The sequence below is a fragment of the Neomonachus schauinslandi genome, chromosome 5 (genome assembly GCF_002201575.2).
Source record: "Neomonachus schauinslandi chromosome 5, ASM220157v2, whole genome shotgun sequence".
In the NCBI taxonomy this organism is placed as follows: domain Eukaryota; kingdom Metazoa; phylum Chordata; class Mammalia; order Carnivora; family Phocidae; genus Neomonachus; species Neomonachus schauinslandi.
In genome coordinates, this window is record NC_058407.1 from 62,904,276 (window position 1) to 62,923,929 (window position 19,654).

General features: G+C 40.2%; 1 protein-coding gene across 1 annotated transcript in view; it reads left to right on the forward strand.

Moving 5' to 3' along the window:
• Positions 1–16,255, forward strand: part of FAM186A (family with sequence similarity 186 member A) — a 74,167-nt gene extending 57,912 nt beyond the window's left edge. Inside the window, 6 exon segments of the mRNA XM_044915203.1 lie at positions 1–1,951; positions 5,661–5,853; positions 8,937–9,076; positions 10,279–10,281; positions 10,500–10,682; positions 16,234–16,255. The exon segment at positions 1–1,951 is cut by the window's left edge and continues 12 nt beyond it. Coding sequence (XP_044771138.1) covers positions 1–1,951; positions 5,661–5,853; positions 8,937–9,076; positions 10,279–10,281; positions 10,500–10,682; positions 16,234–16,255 — 2,492 coding nt within the window.
• The last annotated feature ends 3,399 nt before the right edge of the window (positions 16,256–19,654 follow it).

The window sequence follows — 19,654 nt, forward strand, 5'->3', positions numbered from 1 at the left end:
CCCCTCAGCAGGCTCAGGCACTAGGGATCACTCTCACCCCTGAGCAGATCCAGGCACATGGCATCCCTCTTACCCCTGAGCAGTTCAAAGCATTGGTGGTCACCCTCACCCCTGAGAAATGCCAGAGCTTGGGTTTCACACTCACCCCTGGGAAAGTTCAGGCACGGGGGTCTCCTCTCACTGTTGCACAGGCCTGGGAATTGGGGGTTCCTATTACTCCAGAAAGTGCCTGGTTGTCAGCTGTCACTCTTACCCCTGAACAGACCCAAGCTTTAGGTGCCCCTCTCTCCTTAGAACAGGCTCAAGCATTAGGGGTTTCTTTCTCTCCAGAACACTTCTGGAAATTTGGAGTCCCTCTCACCTCAGATAAATTCCATTCTATAGAATCTCCCCTTGAACAAGTACAAACTTTGGGAGCCCCCTTAATCCCAGGACAATCCCATCCCATGGGTATTACTCTCATGTCTGAGGAGGACCAACAATCAAGTGAACAGCCCTCACCACTTGGGGCCCATCCTCCTCTAGAACGTACCCCCCTGAAAGTTGGGATCATTCCTGTTACTGATAAATCCATTATAGGTGCTCCTCACATTTCTAAGCAGTTCCCCACATTGGCCCCTTCCAGTCTTAGATCATTTCAAAGATTGAAGGCTTCTGTCCTCCCTGGGAAATCCATTACATCAAGCCCTAGGCAAGCCCCAGCATCTGCTCCTATTGCTGAGAAGTCCTCTGTATTTGAGGTCTCTTCTACTCCTTTGCAGATATCAGGGTCTTCTCTTTCCCAAGACCCTGGGAAATTGCTAGGAATGAGAATTCTTTCTGACCCTGGGAAGCTCTTGGCACCACAGACTTTTCCTTCCTCTAAACAGACCCTGGTTTCTGAAGGTCAATCCACCTCTGTTCAGTTTGTAGCACCAGAGGTCCTTCTATCCCCTGGGAAGCTTGCACTGGAGACCCTTCTTAGTTCTAGAAAGTTCTTAAGAGACTCTTGGACCCCTCAGCTACCTCTGATATCAGAGGCCCCCCTTGCCCCCAGGCAGCCCCTTATATCTGGAGTCCCACTGTCCTCTGCACAGATTCCCAGTCTCTTGGCTCCTCTTTCCCCTAGGAAGCCCTTGGTTTCTGGGACCTCTTCTATCCTGGAACCTAGACCCTTAACACTCTCTGAGCAGCCCCAGGCATTCCAGCCCCCTCCTACCTATGAGCAATCTCTCTATCTACAAGTTCCTTCTACTTTTGGGCAGCATCACGCTTCCCCACTGTGGATCCCTCCCACCCCTGGGCATCCTCCAACACTACGGACCTCCCCAACCCCTGGGAAGCCCCAGAAAGATATGTACTCTTCTATATCTAAGAAAAGTAAGGAAAGATTGGCAATTATTTCTTCTCTGAAATCTAAATCAGTCCCTTTTACTGCAAAGGACTTCCAAATATCAGAGGTCTCTGACACTTCTGAAGAAATCCAGACACGCCATGATCCTATTGCCATGGAACAATTTAGAACATTTCAGTCCTATCTCACCGATTACAGGACACCAGTATCACAAACCCCTTACACTGGTGGGAGGGCCCTTCCCCCTCTCATGAAGCCTCTTACTACTAAACTACCCAAAACATCACAAATTTCATCTTCTGAATGGGACCAGAAAACCCAGTTCCCCCCTATAGATAAGTCCTGGATACTGACTTCAGATTCAGTTACCAAGAAACCTAAGATGATGGTGTCCCCTTCCTCTCCCCAAGAGCTCAAAGAGCAGAGGTATTTTGTTGATGTGGAAGCTCAGAGAAAGAACCTGATACTCTTAAATCAGGCCACAAAATCTTCTGGACTGCCTTCACAGCTACACACAACAGCTAGGAATCTCATAATTGAGACACTTCATATGGACACAGTTCGGCTGGGATACCTATTCCGCAAGTACATTGCTTACAGGCTGATCCAGCGTGCAAGGTAGATGTAAATATTGAATGTCCAGTTTTCTGGTTTAGTCCTGATTTCAAATATCCTCTCTTCATTGTCCCATAAGTATATACATATCTGTCATATTAGATGTTCTAGAATATTATCTTATAGAAGGTCTGTGGTAAGAAGCCTATTTAAAATACCAAAAGGAGATAAACTTCTTCAGAAATAAAAAATGTCATATAACATGATCTATTTCATCCATTTATATCTCTAGCTAAGATATATTTTGTGGATCATGGTTGATCTCCAAAATATCAACTTTAAAAGCTTGCTTCCAATTATTCTAAACTTTTTTTTTTAAGATTTTATTTATTTATTTGAGAGAGAATGAGATAGAGAGAGAGAGAGAGCATGAGAGGGGGGAGGGTCAGAGGGAGAAGCAGACTCCCTGCCGAGCAGGGAGCCTGATGTGGGACTTGATCCAGGGACTCCAGGATCATGACCTGAGCCGAAGGCAGTCACTTAACCAACTGAGCCACCCAGGCACCCTCCAATTATTCTAAACTTCTAAGTATTCTTTTTTTAAGCTGTTTCTTTTTTCTTTTTTTATTATGTTCAGTTAGTCACTGTATAGTACATAATTAGTTTTTGAAAAATTTCTAAGTATTCTAAATTTCTTTCATCTTCTTGGGTTCACCACAAGATGTATGATTCTTAAAATGGGAGATGGCAGGTTATATACAAGGTGTTGCCATGGCAACTTCGCTGCTGAACTGACATGGAGGAAATAGGTCCTGGTCTTGATTTTTAAAAATTGCAGAAATAGGGAAAGTGACAATTGTCCTGCTACCCTTAGCACTTATGTTTGAGGTTACCAACCTATTATTTGGGGGATATCTTTTACCTATAATTGTAAGATGCCAAACGAAAACCTATACTAGGAAAGGTTATCATTAGTATTATTTATTATTATTTATATATCATTAATTATAAGAACAACTTATATCATTTATTCAACAAACATTTATTGAATGTGGCAAGTACTGTACTAGGGTTCTCATGAAATTTACATTTTTGAGGACTGAATTAATTTGGGAACTAAGGATTAGAACAAGGTACAAAAACAGACTTACTCAAGATATAATCAAGACATTTATTTATTTATTAATTATTCATTCTTTCAAAATTTTATTTAAATTCAAGTTAGTTCACATATAGTGTAGTATTAGTTTAAGGGTAGAATTTAGGCATTCATCAGTTGCATACAACACCCAGTGCTCATTATATCAAGTGCTCTCATTAATGCCCATCACCCAATTACCCCATGCTCCCCACCCAACTCCCCTCAGTTTATTCCCTATATTTAAGTGTCTCTTATGATTTGCCTCCCTCTCTGTATCTTATTTTTTCTTCCCTTCCCCTATGTTCATCTGTTTTGTTTCTTAAATTCCGCATATGAGTAAAATCTTATGGTATTTGTCTTTCTCTGCCTGACTTATTTTGCTTAGCATAACACACTCTAGTTCCATCCACATAGTTGCAAATGACCAGATTTCATCCTTTTTGATGGCTGGATAATATTCCATTACACACACACACACACACACACACACACCCCACAGCTTCTTTATCCATTCATCAGTTGATGGACATTTGGGCTCTTTCCATAATTTGGCTATTGTGATAATGCTGCAATAAACATGGCATGTGCCCCTTTGAATCGCTATTTTTTGTATCCTTTGAGTAAGTGCCTAGTAGTGCAATTGCTGGGTTGTAGGGTAGTTCTAAACTTTTTGAGGAACTTCTATACTGTTTTCCAGAGTGGCTGCAACAGTTTGCATTCCCACGAAGAGTGCAAGAAGGTTTCCCTTTCTCCGCATCCTCACTAGCATCTATTGTTTCCTGAATTGTTCATTTTAGCCATTCTGGCGGGTGAAGATGATAACTAATTGTAGTTTTGATTTGTATTTCCCTGATGATGAGTGATGTTGAGCATCTTGTCCTGTGTCTGTTAGCCATTTGGAGGTCTTTGGAAAAATGTCTATTCATATCTTCTGCCCATTTTTTAATGAGATTATTTGTTTTGGGGTTTGTTAATTTTTTTAAGTGGGTTCCATGCCCAATGTGGGGCTTAAACTCACAGTCCTGAGACTGAGAGTCACATACTCTACCAACGAGCCAGCTAAGCTCCCCAGGTTCATTATTTTTAATAATATTTTGTACCTTATTTAGAAAGGCTCTCTCCACTCTGAGAAATATAAAAAATTCTTTCTAGGTTTCTTTTGGTACTTTTATGGTTGGTTATTGGTTTTTTTGTTTTACATTTAAGTCTCTGATTCACAACTTCCTGTTGAGAGATATGGATGTGACTTTTTTCCACATGGCTACCCAGTTACCCCATCACTACTTACAAAATAATCTACCTTTTCCCCTATGGTTTGAATGTACCTTCATCATAATTCTTGTATCATTTAGGTCCATATATAGACTTTCCATTATTTTTTGTTGATTGCATAGAGATGAGTCATTTCTATTTTTTATTATTCATTGTAGTTTTATTATTATGATGTGGAATCTTTGTGATAGTCATTAGTGCTATTTGCCAGGACTTTTCAATGAAATGTAAGCAGAATTGATATATGTCATTTCTGCACTGAGCTTGTCATTGTTAGTTTGAGACCCTCCAGAGTCTCCTTTTCCTCTGACATAACCCACATTGTTCAAGGTGATGGCTGTTCAGATAGCCTGTGTCCTTCAGAGTATACAATGAAGCTCACTCCCTGATGAACCATGATGGATTTGTAGTATGAGCAACAAGTAAAATTTTGTTGTTAGCCACTGAGATTTATATTCTTCTTTCTGAGAAAGTTGTACTTTCACTGGAATCCACATTTTCAGTAAGCACCATCACCACCCCATCACCCCTGCCCAGATGATTCAGTCCAGGTGATCAGGGTCCAGATTTTGAGAAATGCTGGTATTGCAGAAATAGAGAAGATTTGGGTTTGCTTCAAAATCTGATATTTATTAATTATGTAACTTCAGAAAATTACTTAACTTTGCTCATATTCCTTTTCCTCTTCTGTAGAACAGAGATGGCAAAACACTATCTGTTCAGAAGGCTTAAACGTGGTGGTATATATTATTGTAAAGAGAGAGAGTATATGTTTATGATTGTTCCTCAAGATCCTATGCAACATCTTCCTATGAGGCCTTCTTTCTTCCTCTTGTTAGTATGAATTATGCTCTTTTTTGCTCCAACAGCATGTTTAATTTCTTTTCTATTTAATTTAATTTCTATCTAGCATTTATTTCATTTTCTTTAACATAGTTAATTTATTAGTCTCCTATTCTGGCTTGTAAGTGCTTTGAAGGCAAGGACAATGCCTTTTTCACAATTGTATTAAGTGCTTTCTATATGTCTTATACATATCAATACCAAAATTTTAATATTAAAGTATATATTAAATAGACTTATATCAATAAATCTATTAAAATATAAAACTATTAAAATAATAAGCAACACTATTATAACACTAAAAAACTCTAACATTAATGAAAACTTGACAGTCATAAAGATTTTTGAAAGTTTAGTCATATAAGAAACTAAATTAAGGCCTCATTAAGCAAGCTTCCCACCCCTATCACATCCCACTCTACTTGCTAAGGATGAGAACTGAAAGTAAGTAGGCCCAGGTTTGCTGAGTTAGGGTCAGTCGTTATATCAATCTCATTCTTGTTAATTTTTTTCAAGAAACAACATAATCAGACGATTACAAGCCATCCAAAACACTGGGAAAGGTTATGAGACCCAGAACCTCTTCATAATGCTGAGCAGAATTGATGACTACCAGAAAAAGATGATGCAGGTCTGGACCAACAAGCAGAAGTCTTTAGAGCAGAAATGGAATCAGTGCCTGGGGAAAATGATGTTCTTATTTAGCCAGGTAACTTGTTTTCTATTGTCCCTCCCCAGTGTGTTGTAAGAAAAATTAAAGTGGTAAGCTTGGAAAATAACATTTACCTGGAGCTACCATTTTTATTAGTCTCCTAGGGCTGCTATAACAAATTACCACAAACCTGATGGCTTAAGACAACACAAATATATTCTCTTGCAGTTCTGGAGGCCTGTTCATGAAATCAAGGTGTTGGCAGGGTTGTTTCCTCCTGGAAGCTCTGAAGGAGAAATTTGTTTCATGCCTCTCTCCTGGACTCTGGTAGCTGCCGACAATCCTTGGCATTCCTTGGCTTGTAGCTGCATAACTCTGACCTTTGCCTCTGTCCTTCCCCTGGCCTTCTTCCCCATGTGTCTTATGTCTTCTCTTCTGTCTCTTATAAAGCTATATGTCATTGGATATAGGACTCACCTGGTTAATCCAGGATGATCTCATCTTGAGATCCTTAACTACATCTATAAAGACCCTTTCCCCAAATAAGACCATATTCATAGATTCTGGGAAACATATCTTTTGAGGAGTTCACCATTCAAGCCAGTACACCATGACCTCAGTGAAAACTCCTAACTTGACAACAGGGATACTGGCTGGGATGGGAAAAGATTAGAATAGGGGAGACTTCCATAAATGCTCAACTCCTTCCTAGTCAACTCGCATCTACCAGCCTCTAGATATGAAACCTCTTGAAGTCACCACTCTCCAACTGATTCATGATGGTTACTTCTCTCCTCAAAACTATCAGAAAGTGGGGTACCTGGCTGTCTCAGGCAGTGGAGGATGCGACTCTTGATCTTAGGGTTGTGGGTTCAAGCCCCATGTTGGGTCTGGCGATTACTAAGAAATAAAATCTTAGGGCGCCTGGGTGGCTCAGTCATTAAGTGTCTGCCTTCGGCTCAGGTCGTGATCCCAGGGTCCTGGGATCGAGCCCCACATCGGGCTCCCTGCACCGCGGGGAAGCCTGCTTCTCCCTCTCCTACTCCCCCTGCTTGTGTTCCCTCTCTCGCTATGTCTCTCTCTGTCAAATAAATAAATAAAATCTTTAAAAAAAAAAAAAAAAAGAAATAAAATCTTAAAAAAAAAAAACAAAAAAACCCAGAAAACCCGGGGCGCCTGGGTGGCTCAGTCGTTAAGTGTCTGCCTTTGGCTCAGGTCATAATCCCAGGGTCCTGGGATTGAGCCCCGCATCAGGCTCACTGCTCAGTGGGAAGCCTGCTTCTCCCTCTCGCACTCTCCCTGCTTGTGTTCCCTCTCTCGCTGTCTCTCTCTCTCTGTCAAATAAATAAATAAAAATCTTAAAAAAACAAACCATCAGAAAGCAAAATTTAATAGAATGAGTTTACAATAAAGGAGTTAAAAGTTTATTTAACTTGCTTACATAGCACCAGGCATGGAAGATCCTGTTAAACTCTGACATCCACTCATTATGTCCCAGAGCTTGTCTGAGATAACCATTAGTATGCTTTTGGGAGTGAGAGTGACCTTCCAAAAACTTATAAAGCTGAGATTAGAGTTCTTTGCTCTGGGATTACATGCTCCCATTACATGCTCCAGCATGGAGTTCTAGAACATTCTTGGTGTTCTAGGAATATTTTACATCTATATATCCTTTTCTTTCACTAAATTAATTTATAAAATTACTTGAAGCTTTAGAAGGTACAAAGAGATTTATCATAGCTGATCCAAATCAGACATATTCTGAATTTTCCACAACAGTTATATTTCAAATATTAAAGCTCTTTGACCAAAAAAAAGGATATTTTTGAGGTTTTGGTTTGGAAAATATGGCCAATGTATGTGGAATAAAGCAAGCTGAGCTGGCAGTGTCATGAACTAACAGGAATCTCATATCTAGGACATTTCAGAGGATGAATAAGGGTCTGGGCTCAGGGGATCCACAATCTAGATGATGAAGTGGTTATCAAGGCATAAGAAGGGAGAGGAAAAAGCAAAAGGGAGAAGAGGGTAGAAATAAATAAATACCTTACACTGGTCAAGAGGTTGGTTCTCCTACCAGACTGTGTGGGTTCAAATCAGCTTTGCCACATATTAGCTAAGAGACCTTGGGCAAGGTCTAAATTTTCTGAGCTTCAGATCTCCAAATGTAAGATGAGGATAATAACAGTACCCACCTCTTAAGATTGTTGTAAATACCAAATGAATTAATATATAAAAAGCATGTAACATTCAGCATGTATTCAGTAAGTGTTAGCTATCATTAGATTTGCATAGTGCTTCACAATTTATGAGGTGCTTCCATATATATTATCTTATCCAACACTCACAACAACCATGTGTTATTATCCTTGTTTTAGAAATGAGGAGAGGGGCGCCTGGGTGGCTCAGTCGTTGGGCATCTGCCTTCGGCTCGGGTCATGATCCCAGGGTCCTGGAATGGAGCCCCACATCGGGCTCTCTGCTCAGCGGGAAGCCTGCTTCTCTCTCTCCCACTCCCCCTGCTTGTGTTCCCTCTCTTGCTGTGTCTCTCTCTATTAAATAAATAAAATCTTTATATAAAAAAAAAGAAATGAGGAGAAAGGTGCAGATAAAATTAGCAACTAACCCAAAGTCACACAGCTAGGAAATGAGAGGACTAGAACTACAGCTTATGCAAGACCAATGGGTTTTTCTGTTTGTTTGTTTTTTAAAGATTTATTTATTTATTTGAGAGAGAGCGAGCAAGCAGGAGAGTGTGGGGGAGAGGGGCAGAGGGAGAGGGTGTCTTAAGCAGACTCCACATCTTAAGCAGACTCCACGCTGAGTGCGGGGCCCTACCCGGGGCTTGATCCCACAACACTGAGAACATGACCTGAGCCAAAACCAAGAGTCAGATGCTTAACCGACTGTGCCACCGAGGCTCCCCAGGACCAATGTTTTTATATAACATAGTGGCACCTCTGAAATTGTGCGTTGGAAGTGGAAGTGTGATTGGAGGAAGAGAGAAAGAGGATGGAGAAAAAGGGTTTGCAAGTACATGGAAAATAGAGTCATAGTTTAGCTAGGGCCAGCTCAGATCTTCCTAAAGACTCTGACCTTTTTTCCCCCATGGTTTCCTTTTCTGATTTATTTATTTTTAGCTTCAAGGGATGTATAAATTGAATCTTAGTCAACCTATCCCTTTGATCATCGATAAAAAGCAGATACCTGCCTCTACCAAATTTGTCCAACAGCTGCTAATAGAAGACGATGGAAAGTCTGACACATTGAAGAAATTTCGGTATGTGCTTGAAAAAGACTGACATTAAACCTTCTTTGGATGATATGTTGGACCTAATACTGGTTTTTTCCTGCCCAAGAGTTTCCCCTTCCCCACAATTATGATATGGTGCAGTAGAGAGTCTAAGGTAGCATAGATTTTCTTAGTCAATTTAACAAGAAGCTTATTTATGTATATTTCTACGTAAATATTTAACATCTAATTTTGAGTTCCTTTAAAAAAAAAAAAATGATGCTGGTCTGCTCCTTGTCTGCTCTTTTCCAGGAATGATGTAAGTCCAGTTTTCCCTTTAGTGGCTCCCCTTTGTAACATTCCCAAGACAGGGGCTCTCTTGTTCCTACAGGTGACATGACAATTATGGTCCTGGAGGGAGATAAACTGATCTCTTATAATGTGTCTTGGGTGCCTCATCTCACATGCATGGGCTTACCCCAAAGATTCACCTAGGTATCTATTTTTCCATGTCATTAATTGTGAATGCTAAAGACTTCAAATAAATGGTTGGACCAGGCAGAACTTTTTGAATAAAGTGTTAGAATTCTTTTATCATACTTTTGAACTTATATCTAACTGAATCATAACTAGTGTCAATAGATTTTTCCAGATGAAAGATTAATTTCATTAATCATATGAGGACATACATTTATAGATTTGTGGAACATTTATTAATATGTTATATTCTATTTGAATTTGAATTGTTTTACTTTTGCTCACTTAATAAATTAGTTCAACTTCAAAAAAATTAATTAAAAAATAAACCTGGTCTTGTAAAAAAAAAAATGGAACTGATTTTCCCTACCATGAAACAAGTTATTTTAACAGAATGAAGAAACTTAGAAACGTTACTTTTTTCCTTTTTTAAAAAAAAGAAGGTAGGAGCTTTGGGAAGGAAGGGGAAAAGAACATTTCTGGGGAAAAAAACAGTCTGGATATGGTCTATATATTCCATGAAGCTAAGAAGATAGTTTTAAAATAGATTACTAGGTGAAGTCATGAAAATGCAGCTTTCAGGGAAGAAAAAAAATTTTTTCAGCAAATTCTGCTACTTTTTTTTAAAGATTTATTTATTTATTTGAGAGAACGAGAATGAGAGAGAGTACATGAGAGGGGGAGGGTCAGAGGGAGAAGCAGGCTCCCCGCTGAGCAGGGAGCCCGATGCGGGACTCGATCCCAGGACTCCAGGATCACGACCCGAGCCGAAGGCAGTTGCCTAACCAACTGAGCCACCCAGGCGCCCAAATTCTGCTATTTTAATCCATCTCTCAGTCAAAGGGGGCATAGCTAATGTTCTTCAGTGCCAGAGAGGACATTATAGGACAAGATAGTGGGGAAGAGCAAAGGGGAAAATAAGATTCATACATTTTAATTGGATATGGAGTTCAGGAGAGTTTGGCACTTTCAATTAGTGTCTCTGATTCTCTAGACAAGAAGACCAAATGGGAGCTATCTGGAATGCTGATCTGTCAACTTCAAGCTACCCAATAACAGAGAAGACATCAATAAATTCGCTCTGGGCTCAGCTGGGTGGGTACCCAGATATTCCTATGCTACTCCAGTTAGATGTTCAGTCTATCTTCAGAAAATCTCTTGCATCCATTAAATCACAGTAAGTAAAGGGATGGGAGCACTTTGGTAATGGGGCCTTTGGTCATATACCTTCTGTTTCCCTAACTTGACCTTATCTTATAGCACCAGGGAGTGACCAAAAGCAGGTGCTTGGTGTGAAGTTAGACATTATCTTTTCCAGATGCCATATAAATAGAAGTATACAGTATGTAACCTTTCGAATCTGGCTTTTTTCACTTAGCATAACTCCTATGAGATTCAGCTATATATGTATCACTAATTCATTCCTTTTTATTTAGTGATTGGTATTATTCCATTGTATGGCTGTACCACATATTTTCATCCATTTACCAAGTGAAAGACATTTGAGTTGTTTTCAGGGTTGGACAATTATAAATAAAACTGCTATAAAAATTCCAGGTTTTTTTTTTTTAAGATTTTATTTATTTATTTGAGAGAGAGAGAGCAAGCGAGGGAGAGAGCACAAGCAGGGGGAGCGGCAGGCACAGGGAGAGGGAGAAGCAGGCTCCCTGATGAGCAGGGAGCCTAATGTGGGGCTTGATCCCAGGACCCTGAGATCGTGACCTGAGCCGAAGGCAGATGCTTAACTGACTGAGCCAGCCAGGCACCATATAAACAGGTTTTGGGGTGAATGTAAGTTTTCACTTCTCTTAGATAAACACCCAGGAGTGAGATTGATGGGTTAGATAAGTGTTATGTTTAACTTTTGTAAGAAATTGCCAAGCTATTTTCCAAAGTGACGTTTCATCTCTATATTTATTCAGCAGGGCTAGTTCTTGCCCTACCTCTGGATGAAAACCTAGGTGGTTCTGTGACATTTCTGACAACTTCACAGTAATATGTTTATCTGGTTAGTAAAATGTCCAGAACCATGTATAAGTAAACCTTTGTTTTGTTTTAAAGTTGAGGCTTCTATCTTCCAGCTAAGACTATTAAAACTTATAGTCAGAGAAGGAGGATTATGAACAGCTTCTTTTTTCTGGCCTACTGCTTCTGTTCCTACTTTTCTAGCTTGCTACTATGGGACCCTTTAGGGATTAGAGCTCTGGAGAAGAGAGAGAAATGGAAAGTTCTTATTGACTATTACTGTTGTGTTTTCTAACATCAGTGCTTCCTGAATGTTGCAGATTTCTAAAGCTGACTCTTTCATGAGGTACTTTGGTCAGTTCCTTGGAGATTGCCATCACTGGAGATCTCTTATCTGCAGATTTCTTGATATTGTCAAATATATTTCTATTCTGGGGCATCTGGGTGGCTCAGTCAAGCATCTGACTCTTGATTTCAGTTCAGGTCATGATCTCAGAGTTGTGAGATCGAGCCCCACATCAGGCTCCATGCTTCTTTCTCCCTTCCCTCTCCTCCTCCCCCAGTTGCACTCTCTCTCTAAAATAAATAAATAAATACATACATACATACATACATATATATATTTTTTTTCTATTCCATCTGGTTGTTGACATTTGTGATACCTCCAGCTTTTCTCTGCTGAGTCTGCTGAGATGTGTTTGCATATTTATGCAGCCCTCCTGGACAAAATCCATGACAACCCTATGCCATCTTTCTTGGGTAGATGTATATATGGCCCACATCTAGTCTACAGGAAACAGTGGAGCTTACTTTGTCCCGGTAAACTCTGAGGTCGAAAGCTTATCCCAATGCAGCAGCCGCCTCTTCTTTGCTTCTACTATTAGTGCAGCTAGCCAATCAATCACTGTCTTAGCCTTTTTTAGGGATTGAATCAGGCCCCATTTTATGGGCCTCCAAAATGCAGGGGCCTGTGGTAAATTCTTAGAGTAGAGAAAGGATAGGAGTGCTCTCAAAATCTTCTCCTTGACCATTTCATACTCTGAGAATGAGTTAAAAGATTAAGAGTCAATTACTTTGGGGGCGCCTGGGTGGATCAGTCCGTTAAGCAACTGCCTTCGACTCAGGTCATGATCCCAGGGTCCTGGGATCGAGCCCCGCATTGGGCTCCCTGCTTGCAGGGAGCCTGCTTCTCCCTCTCTTCCCCACTTGTACTTTCTCTATCTCTCTCTCTGTCAAATAAATAAATAAAATCTTTTTTTTTTTTTAAAGATTTTATTTATTTATTTGAGACAGAGAGAATGAGAGACAGAGAGCATGAGAGGGAGGAGGGTCAGAGGGAGAAGCAGACTCCCTGCCGAGCAGGGAGCCCGATGCGGGACTCGATCCCGGGACTCCAGGATCATGACCTGAGCCGAAGGCAGTCGCTTAACCAACTGAGCCACCCAGGCGCCCCAATAAATAAAATCTTAAAAAAAAAGAGTCAGTTACTTTGTAAATCCCAGTTAAGCACTCCTCTTTGAAATCTGGTATCTATTGTTAGGGTTTCCAGATTTAGCAAATAAAAATATAGGACACCCAGGTAAATCTGAATTGCAGATAAAAATGATTTAGGGGTGCCTGGGTGGCTCAGTCAGTTAAGTGTCTAACTTCAGCTCAGGTCATGATTTCAGGGTCCTGGGATCCCCATGTTGGGGTCCCCGCTTGGCAGGGAGTCTGCTTGTCCCTCTGCCCCTCCCCCAACTCATGCACATGTGCACGTGCTCTCTCAAATAAATAAATTTTTTAAAAAAACAGAAGTGATTTAGTATAAGTATGGTCCATGCAATTTTATACTTATACTAAAAACTTATTTGTTTATTCAATTTTAATTTAACCAGGCATCCTGTATTTAATCTGGCAACCTTTCCATTGTGCTTGTCAAAATGTTTTCATGTGCTACTACATACAAAATATGTATTAGGAGTTTCCAACTTGTATAGTTAGATGCCTGAAAGCTTTCAGAGTAGGAGATGGTAAAAACAGTGAAAAAATTAAGACATTATAGGAAATAGGAGAACTGAAGTCTTGGATTTTTGCTATTTTTTCACTAAAAATAGAAACAGAAAATATGCAGTTTTAAGACATCTTAAATTAGTAATAATGGGCACTATATGATCAATTACTATTTGCCATCCTCCCCTTTTTTTCCCCACTAGAATCTCTTCAAGGTTTCCTCCCTCAAAAAGGATTATATTTGTTTTACTTTGTGGTATAAACCAAGAGACTTTCTTTCCGCCTGGATTTAGTTATTTCTACCATCCTCTAGATATCAGTTATTCCTTCTGAACTGTCTTCTCTAACTCTTCCTATGTGCTCCCACAGTCCTTGTAATTAACAGTATCCTAGCACTTACCATTCTATATTGTGATTGCCTCATTACTCACCTGCCCTGATTTTAGACAATATGTTTTAGAGAGATTAGTTGTGTTGAACTGACTCTACTTTTGCTCTGCCTGCTTTCCTTTCAAAAATATTTACTGACTACTTAGCATGTACCAGGTACTACAACTAGGCACTGAGATACAATATGTGGGAAGGGTTTAGGAGATCATAGATGCCAGGCAGAAGGAAAAAATATGTGTAAAGATCCAGGGCCAATAGCATATTGCTTCATTTACTTTATCTCCTAAAACAAAAACAAAAACAAAACTAAAATAAACAATACCTCCCCCTACTGCTCAGTTCCCCTTCTTCCTATTTCCAACAGAGGTGACTGGAACTAAAATTTCTCTTCCTGCCTGGAATTAATGCTTGGAGCTACTGCACTCTTTGGTAATCCTGAGGTGATAACCACAGGATAATATGACAATACACCAGGAATACAGAGAAGGAAAATAAATAAAACCCTGCCCTTGATCCACATCAAGTTGCTAGAACAACCCTGAGTACACCTGCCTCTGGGCTTTTGTTAAGTGAGCAATAAATGGCCTTATTTGCAACCATTCTTAGTCAGGGATTACAGTGATTAGCAGGTGATTACAATACACCAGGGCTACCTATAGTCACGTGAGCTTGAAAAGAATGTGTAACCTGCTATTTTTTTTAAAGATATTTTATTTTATTTTTATCTGAGATTTTATTTATTTATTTATGAGAGAGAGAGAGAGAGAGAGACAGAGAAGCAGAGGGAGAAACAGGCTCCCTGCTGAGCAAGGAGCCCCATGCAGGACTCAATCCCAGGACCCCGGGATCATGACCTGAGTTGAAGGCAGACGCTTAACCGACTGAGCCACCCAGGCGCCCCTGTAACCTGCTATTGTTGGATAAAGTAGTCCAGAGATGTCAATTATATCCAGTTGATTGATGGTGCTGTTGAGTTCAACTATATCCTTAATAATTTTCTGCCTGCTATATCTGTCCACTTCCTATAGAGTGTTAAAGTCTCCAACTACAACAGAGGATTCACCTGTTTCTCCTTGCAGTTCTATCAGTTTTTGCCTCCATATATTTAGGTCTTGGTTTTGGATACACTCTGATAATCACTTTTAATTGGTGTATTTAGATCATTATCATTTAAGGTGATTATTGATATATTTGGATTAATATCTACCATATTTGTTATTGTTTTCTGTTTACAGCTCTTGTTCTTTTGTCTTTCACACTTTTTCTGTATTTTGTAGTTTTAATTGAGATTTTATAATTCCATTTTCTGCAGTTCTTGGATATTTGTTTTCTTCAGCCTTTTTTTTTTTTTCTTTGCTTTTCAGTTTTGGAAGTTTCTATTACCATATCCTCAAGCTCAGAGATTCTTTCTCAGCCATAGCCAGTCTAATAATGAGGCCATCAAAGGCATTCTTCATTTGTTAGTGTTTTTGATCTCTAGCATTTCTTTTTGTTTGTTTCTTAGAATATCCATCTCTCTGCTTACATTATCTGTTCCTTTATGTTGTTCACTTTTTCCATCAAAGTCCTGAGCCTATTAATCATAGTCATTTTAAATTCCCAATATAATAATTGCAACATCCCTACCATATCTGATTCTGGTTCTAATGCTTATTCAGTCTCCTCAAACTATATTTTCTGCCTTTTGGTATGCTTGTAATTTTTGTTAAAATCCAGACATGATGTACTAGGTGAAATGAACTCTGGCAAATAAGCCTTTAATGGTGTGGTGTAAGGTATAGGAGAAGGGGAAACATTGTATAGTCCTATGATAAGGTCTCAAGTCTTTTGAAGAGCATATGCATCTGGTCTGTGAACTTCACCAGTGCTTCTCAATATCCCCCACTCCCACCTTTGGTGGCACAGGATGGCTAGAGGAAGCTGGAATTGGGTATTTCTCTTCTCTCACATAGAAGGTTAGAGTTGAGGTATTTACCTTCCTCCAAATAAGTTAGGCCCTAATGAAACCCCCATAGGTTAGGCTTTGGTAAAATAGTTTATCTTGAGGGCAGAACTTAGGAAGAACAGTATGGTCTGGTATTTTTCAAAATGGTTACTTTCCCCCTTCTCCTGAGAGAAACATGAGGGAATTTTTCTCCAATCTTCACTGTGAGGACCTGGTAGTTTCTAGAGATCCCTTTGACTGGGACCCCTGGAGTTTTAAACTCTCAGACTTGTTCCTACTGAGCCTCCTGCAATTCACCCTCTGCCCTCTGATCCTCCCCCCTCTCATGTTCTCTCTCTCTGTCTCATTCTCTCTCTCAAATAAATAAATAAAATCTTTAAAAAAAAAAAAAAAAGAGCAATTTGTAATAAGATTAATTTTCTTGTCTTGTTTCCAGGTTTAAGAAGATTCCCAAGTGACTGTAAAATTAAACACAAGCATGTTGAAAGTAAATTTCAGTGTTGCAGTAAAATTTCTATTTTGCTCTTTCATGTATATGCATTGCTTTGCCTATTTTTTTTTTAAAGATTTTATTTATTTATTTGAGAGAGAGAGGGCATGAGCAGGAAGAAAGGCAGAGGGAGAGGAAGACTCCTCACTGAGCAGGGAGCCTGATACAGGACTCTATCCCAGGACCCCAAGACCAAGACCCCAGCCAAAGTCAGAAGCCAGATGCTTAACCAACTGAGTCACCCAGGCACCCCCACTGCTTTGCCTATTCTGTGCTTTTACATTCTGCCTATTGTTCTTTAGGTTAAACATCTTCATTTCCAGACTATTAATATGAGCACTCAAGAAAGAATATCGTTTGCTCTAGATTATTAGAAACACAAAACAAGAGACACTGTGGTAGGCTGTCATAAAAGGGACATAATATGGCCACTGACATGATGGCAAAGTGACACAGTCTACCTCCCAGAACCTAAACCCAAAGATGCCTCAGAAATAAGAAATGAATGGATATTAAAAAAAAGAGAGAGGGGGCGCCTGGGTGGTTCAGTCAGCTAAGTAGCTGCCTTTGGCTCAGGTCATGATCCCAGGGTCCTGGAATCAAGCCCCACATCTGTCTCCCTGCTCAGCAGAGAGCCTGCTTCTCCCTCTCCCTACCACTCTGCCTACTTGTGCTCTCTATCTTTCTGTCAAATAAATAAATAAAATCTTAAAAAAGAGAGAGAGAGAGAGAGAGAAGAAAACCAGCAGAAACCCCTGGAGGGTCAGAAGGTGATTGTGATTTGGTAAAGAAGGGAAGTAGTAGCCCTGTACAGAGGAAAGCCAGGCTCCAAACATGGGGAGTGAATTTGCAGAGAAATTTTGAGTTGGGCTCTACCCCCAACATTGCCCAGACTCAGATCACTGCCTTCCCTATCAGCGCTACCACATTACCGGAAAGCAGATTCATAGGGGAACACTATTGGAATGTAGAGTAAAACAAGCACAGTAAATGCTGACTTAACCAGTAAGCATCAAAGGGCTTCCTCCTACCTCCCCCAACCCATAGACCTTCTTTTCATCCAGAGGACTAGATGATACATTCTTAGAAAAGAAAAAGCCTAGGGTAAGATACAGAGAGGTTCACTAAAGAGCAAAGCATCCTGATGAGAATGAGGATATTCAAAGTCGGAACCCTGCTTACCAGGGGTGGCACAGCTAAGGCTTAGGTTTTGATTCCTCCCACTCCTTTCTCCATCCATTACCTACCAAGATGACTGATAATTGATACCCATGAAGGAAAATTACCTCACAGGGAAAAATAACTAGAAAATTAGAAAGGCAATAAACTAAATAGTGTACTCTAGATGACAAGAATTAATAGAATACATGCCAAATAAATGTCCCTCAAGAGGATACTGATAATGGGGCGCCTGGGTGGCTCAGTTGGTTAAGCGACTGCCTTCGGCTCAGGTCATGATCCTGGAGTCCCTGGATCGAGTCCCGCATCGGGCTCCCTGCTCGGCAGCGAGCTTGCTTCTTCCTCTGACCCTCCCCCCTCTCATGTGCTCGAGCTCTCTCTCTCTCTCTCATTCTGTCTCAAATAAATAAATAAAATCTTAAAAAAAAAAAAAAAAGAGGATACTGATAATGAAGCAGAAACAATTAATAAAGAAATAGGTAGGATTACTGAATATTCAAAACACTGCTGAAATAAACTCATTAGATGACATAAACAGCAAAATGGACATAGCCCAAGATCACGTCAAGAAATGTTTCCAGAAGACATTGCAAAGGAATTAGAGATGAAAAATATAAAAATTAAGAAATATGGAGGCTAGACATAGAAATATCAGCATTTCTATAATAGGAGTGCTAACAGGAGAGAAAAAAGTAAATGGAGGGAAGATGATACATGAAAAAAAGTGAGGACTTCCAAAGAAAGATTGATATTGAAAGGGTATACGGGGTGATAAATAGGGTTGATATGGGAAAATGAATACTTACTGATATTTTAATGAAATTTAAGAACTCCAAAGGCAAAGAGAAAATTCTAAAACCTTTCTAAGAAGAGCAGCTCACCAATAAAGAAAATCAATCAGAATGTGTCAGACTTCTCAAGAGCAACATTAGGAGCAGGAAAGCAATGAAGAAATATTTTCAAAATATTAAAAACAAACTTTTTAAAGATTGTATTTATTTATTTATCTGTCCGAGAGAGAGAGACAGAAAGAGAGAGAGAGACTGAGAGCACAAGCAGGGGGAGTGGCAGGCAGAGGGGAGAAGCAGGCTCCCTGCTGAGCAAGGAGCCTGATGCAGGACTCAATCCCAGGACTCTGGGATCATGACCTGAGCCAAAGGCAGACACTTAACCAACTGAGCCACCCTAGCATCCCTAAAAACAGAAACTTTAACTCTAAAATTTTATATTCAGCTGAGCTATCAATTAAATGTGAAGGTACAATAAATATATTCTCAGACCTTCAAGGTCTCAGCAGATTAAAATAAAGACCCTACGAAAATATTCCTGGAGGAAGTAATCTATCAAAAATTTTAGGAAATGCTATAAAATATAAGATAGTAAGAATAAGAAAATAACTTCCTGAAGTTTATTGTCTAAAAAAGCATTGTATAGGGGCATCTGGGTGGCTCAGTCAGTTAAGTGTTGGTCTCTTGTTTTCAGCTCAGGTTGTGATCTCGGGGTTATGGGATAGAGCCCTGCATTGGGCTCCATGCTCAGCAGGGAGTCTGCTTGAGATTTTCTCTCTCCCTTTCTCTCTGCCCCTCCTCCGACTTGTGCTCTCTCTTTCTCTCTCTCTCTCTCTGGAATGGATGAATAAATCTTAAAAAAAAAAAAAAAAAGCAGGGGGCTCCTGGGTGGCTCAGTCGGTTAAGCTGCTGACTCTTGATTTCGGCTCAGGTCATGATCTCAGGTCCTGGGATTGAGTCCCACATCAGGCTCTGCCCTCAGTGGGGAGTTGGCTTGGGGTTTTCTCTCTCCCACATCCTCTGCCCGTCTTCCTGCTGGTGCTCTCTCTCTCTCAAATAAATTTTTTTTTTAAAGATTTTATTTATTTGACAGAGAGACACAGCGAAGAGAGGGAATACAAGCAGGGGGAGTGGGAGAGGGAGAAGCAGGCTTCCCGCGGAGCAGGGAGCCCAATGTGGGACTCGATCCCAGGACCCTGGAATCATGACCTGGGCGGAAGGCAGACGCTTAACGACTGAGCCACCCAGGCGCCCCTCTCAAATAAATATTTTTTTTATAAAGGCATTTTAGGGGCACCTGGGTGACTCAGTTTGTTAAGCATCCACCTTCAGCTCAGGTCATGATCCCGGGGCCCTGGGATCGAGCCCCACATGGGGCTTCCTGCTCAGTGGGAAGTCTG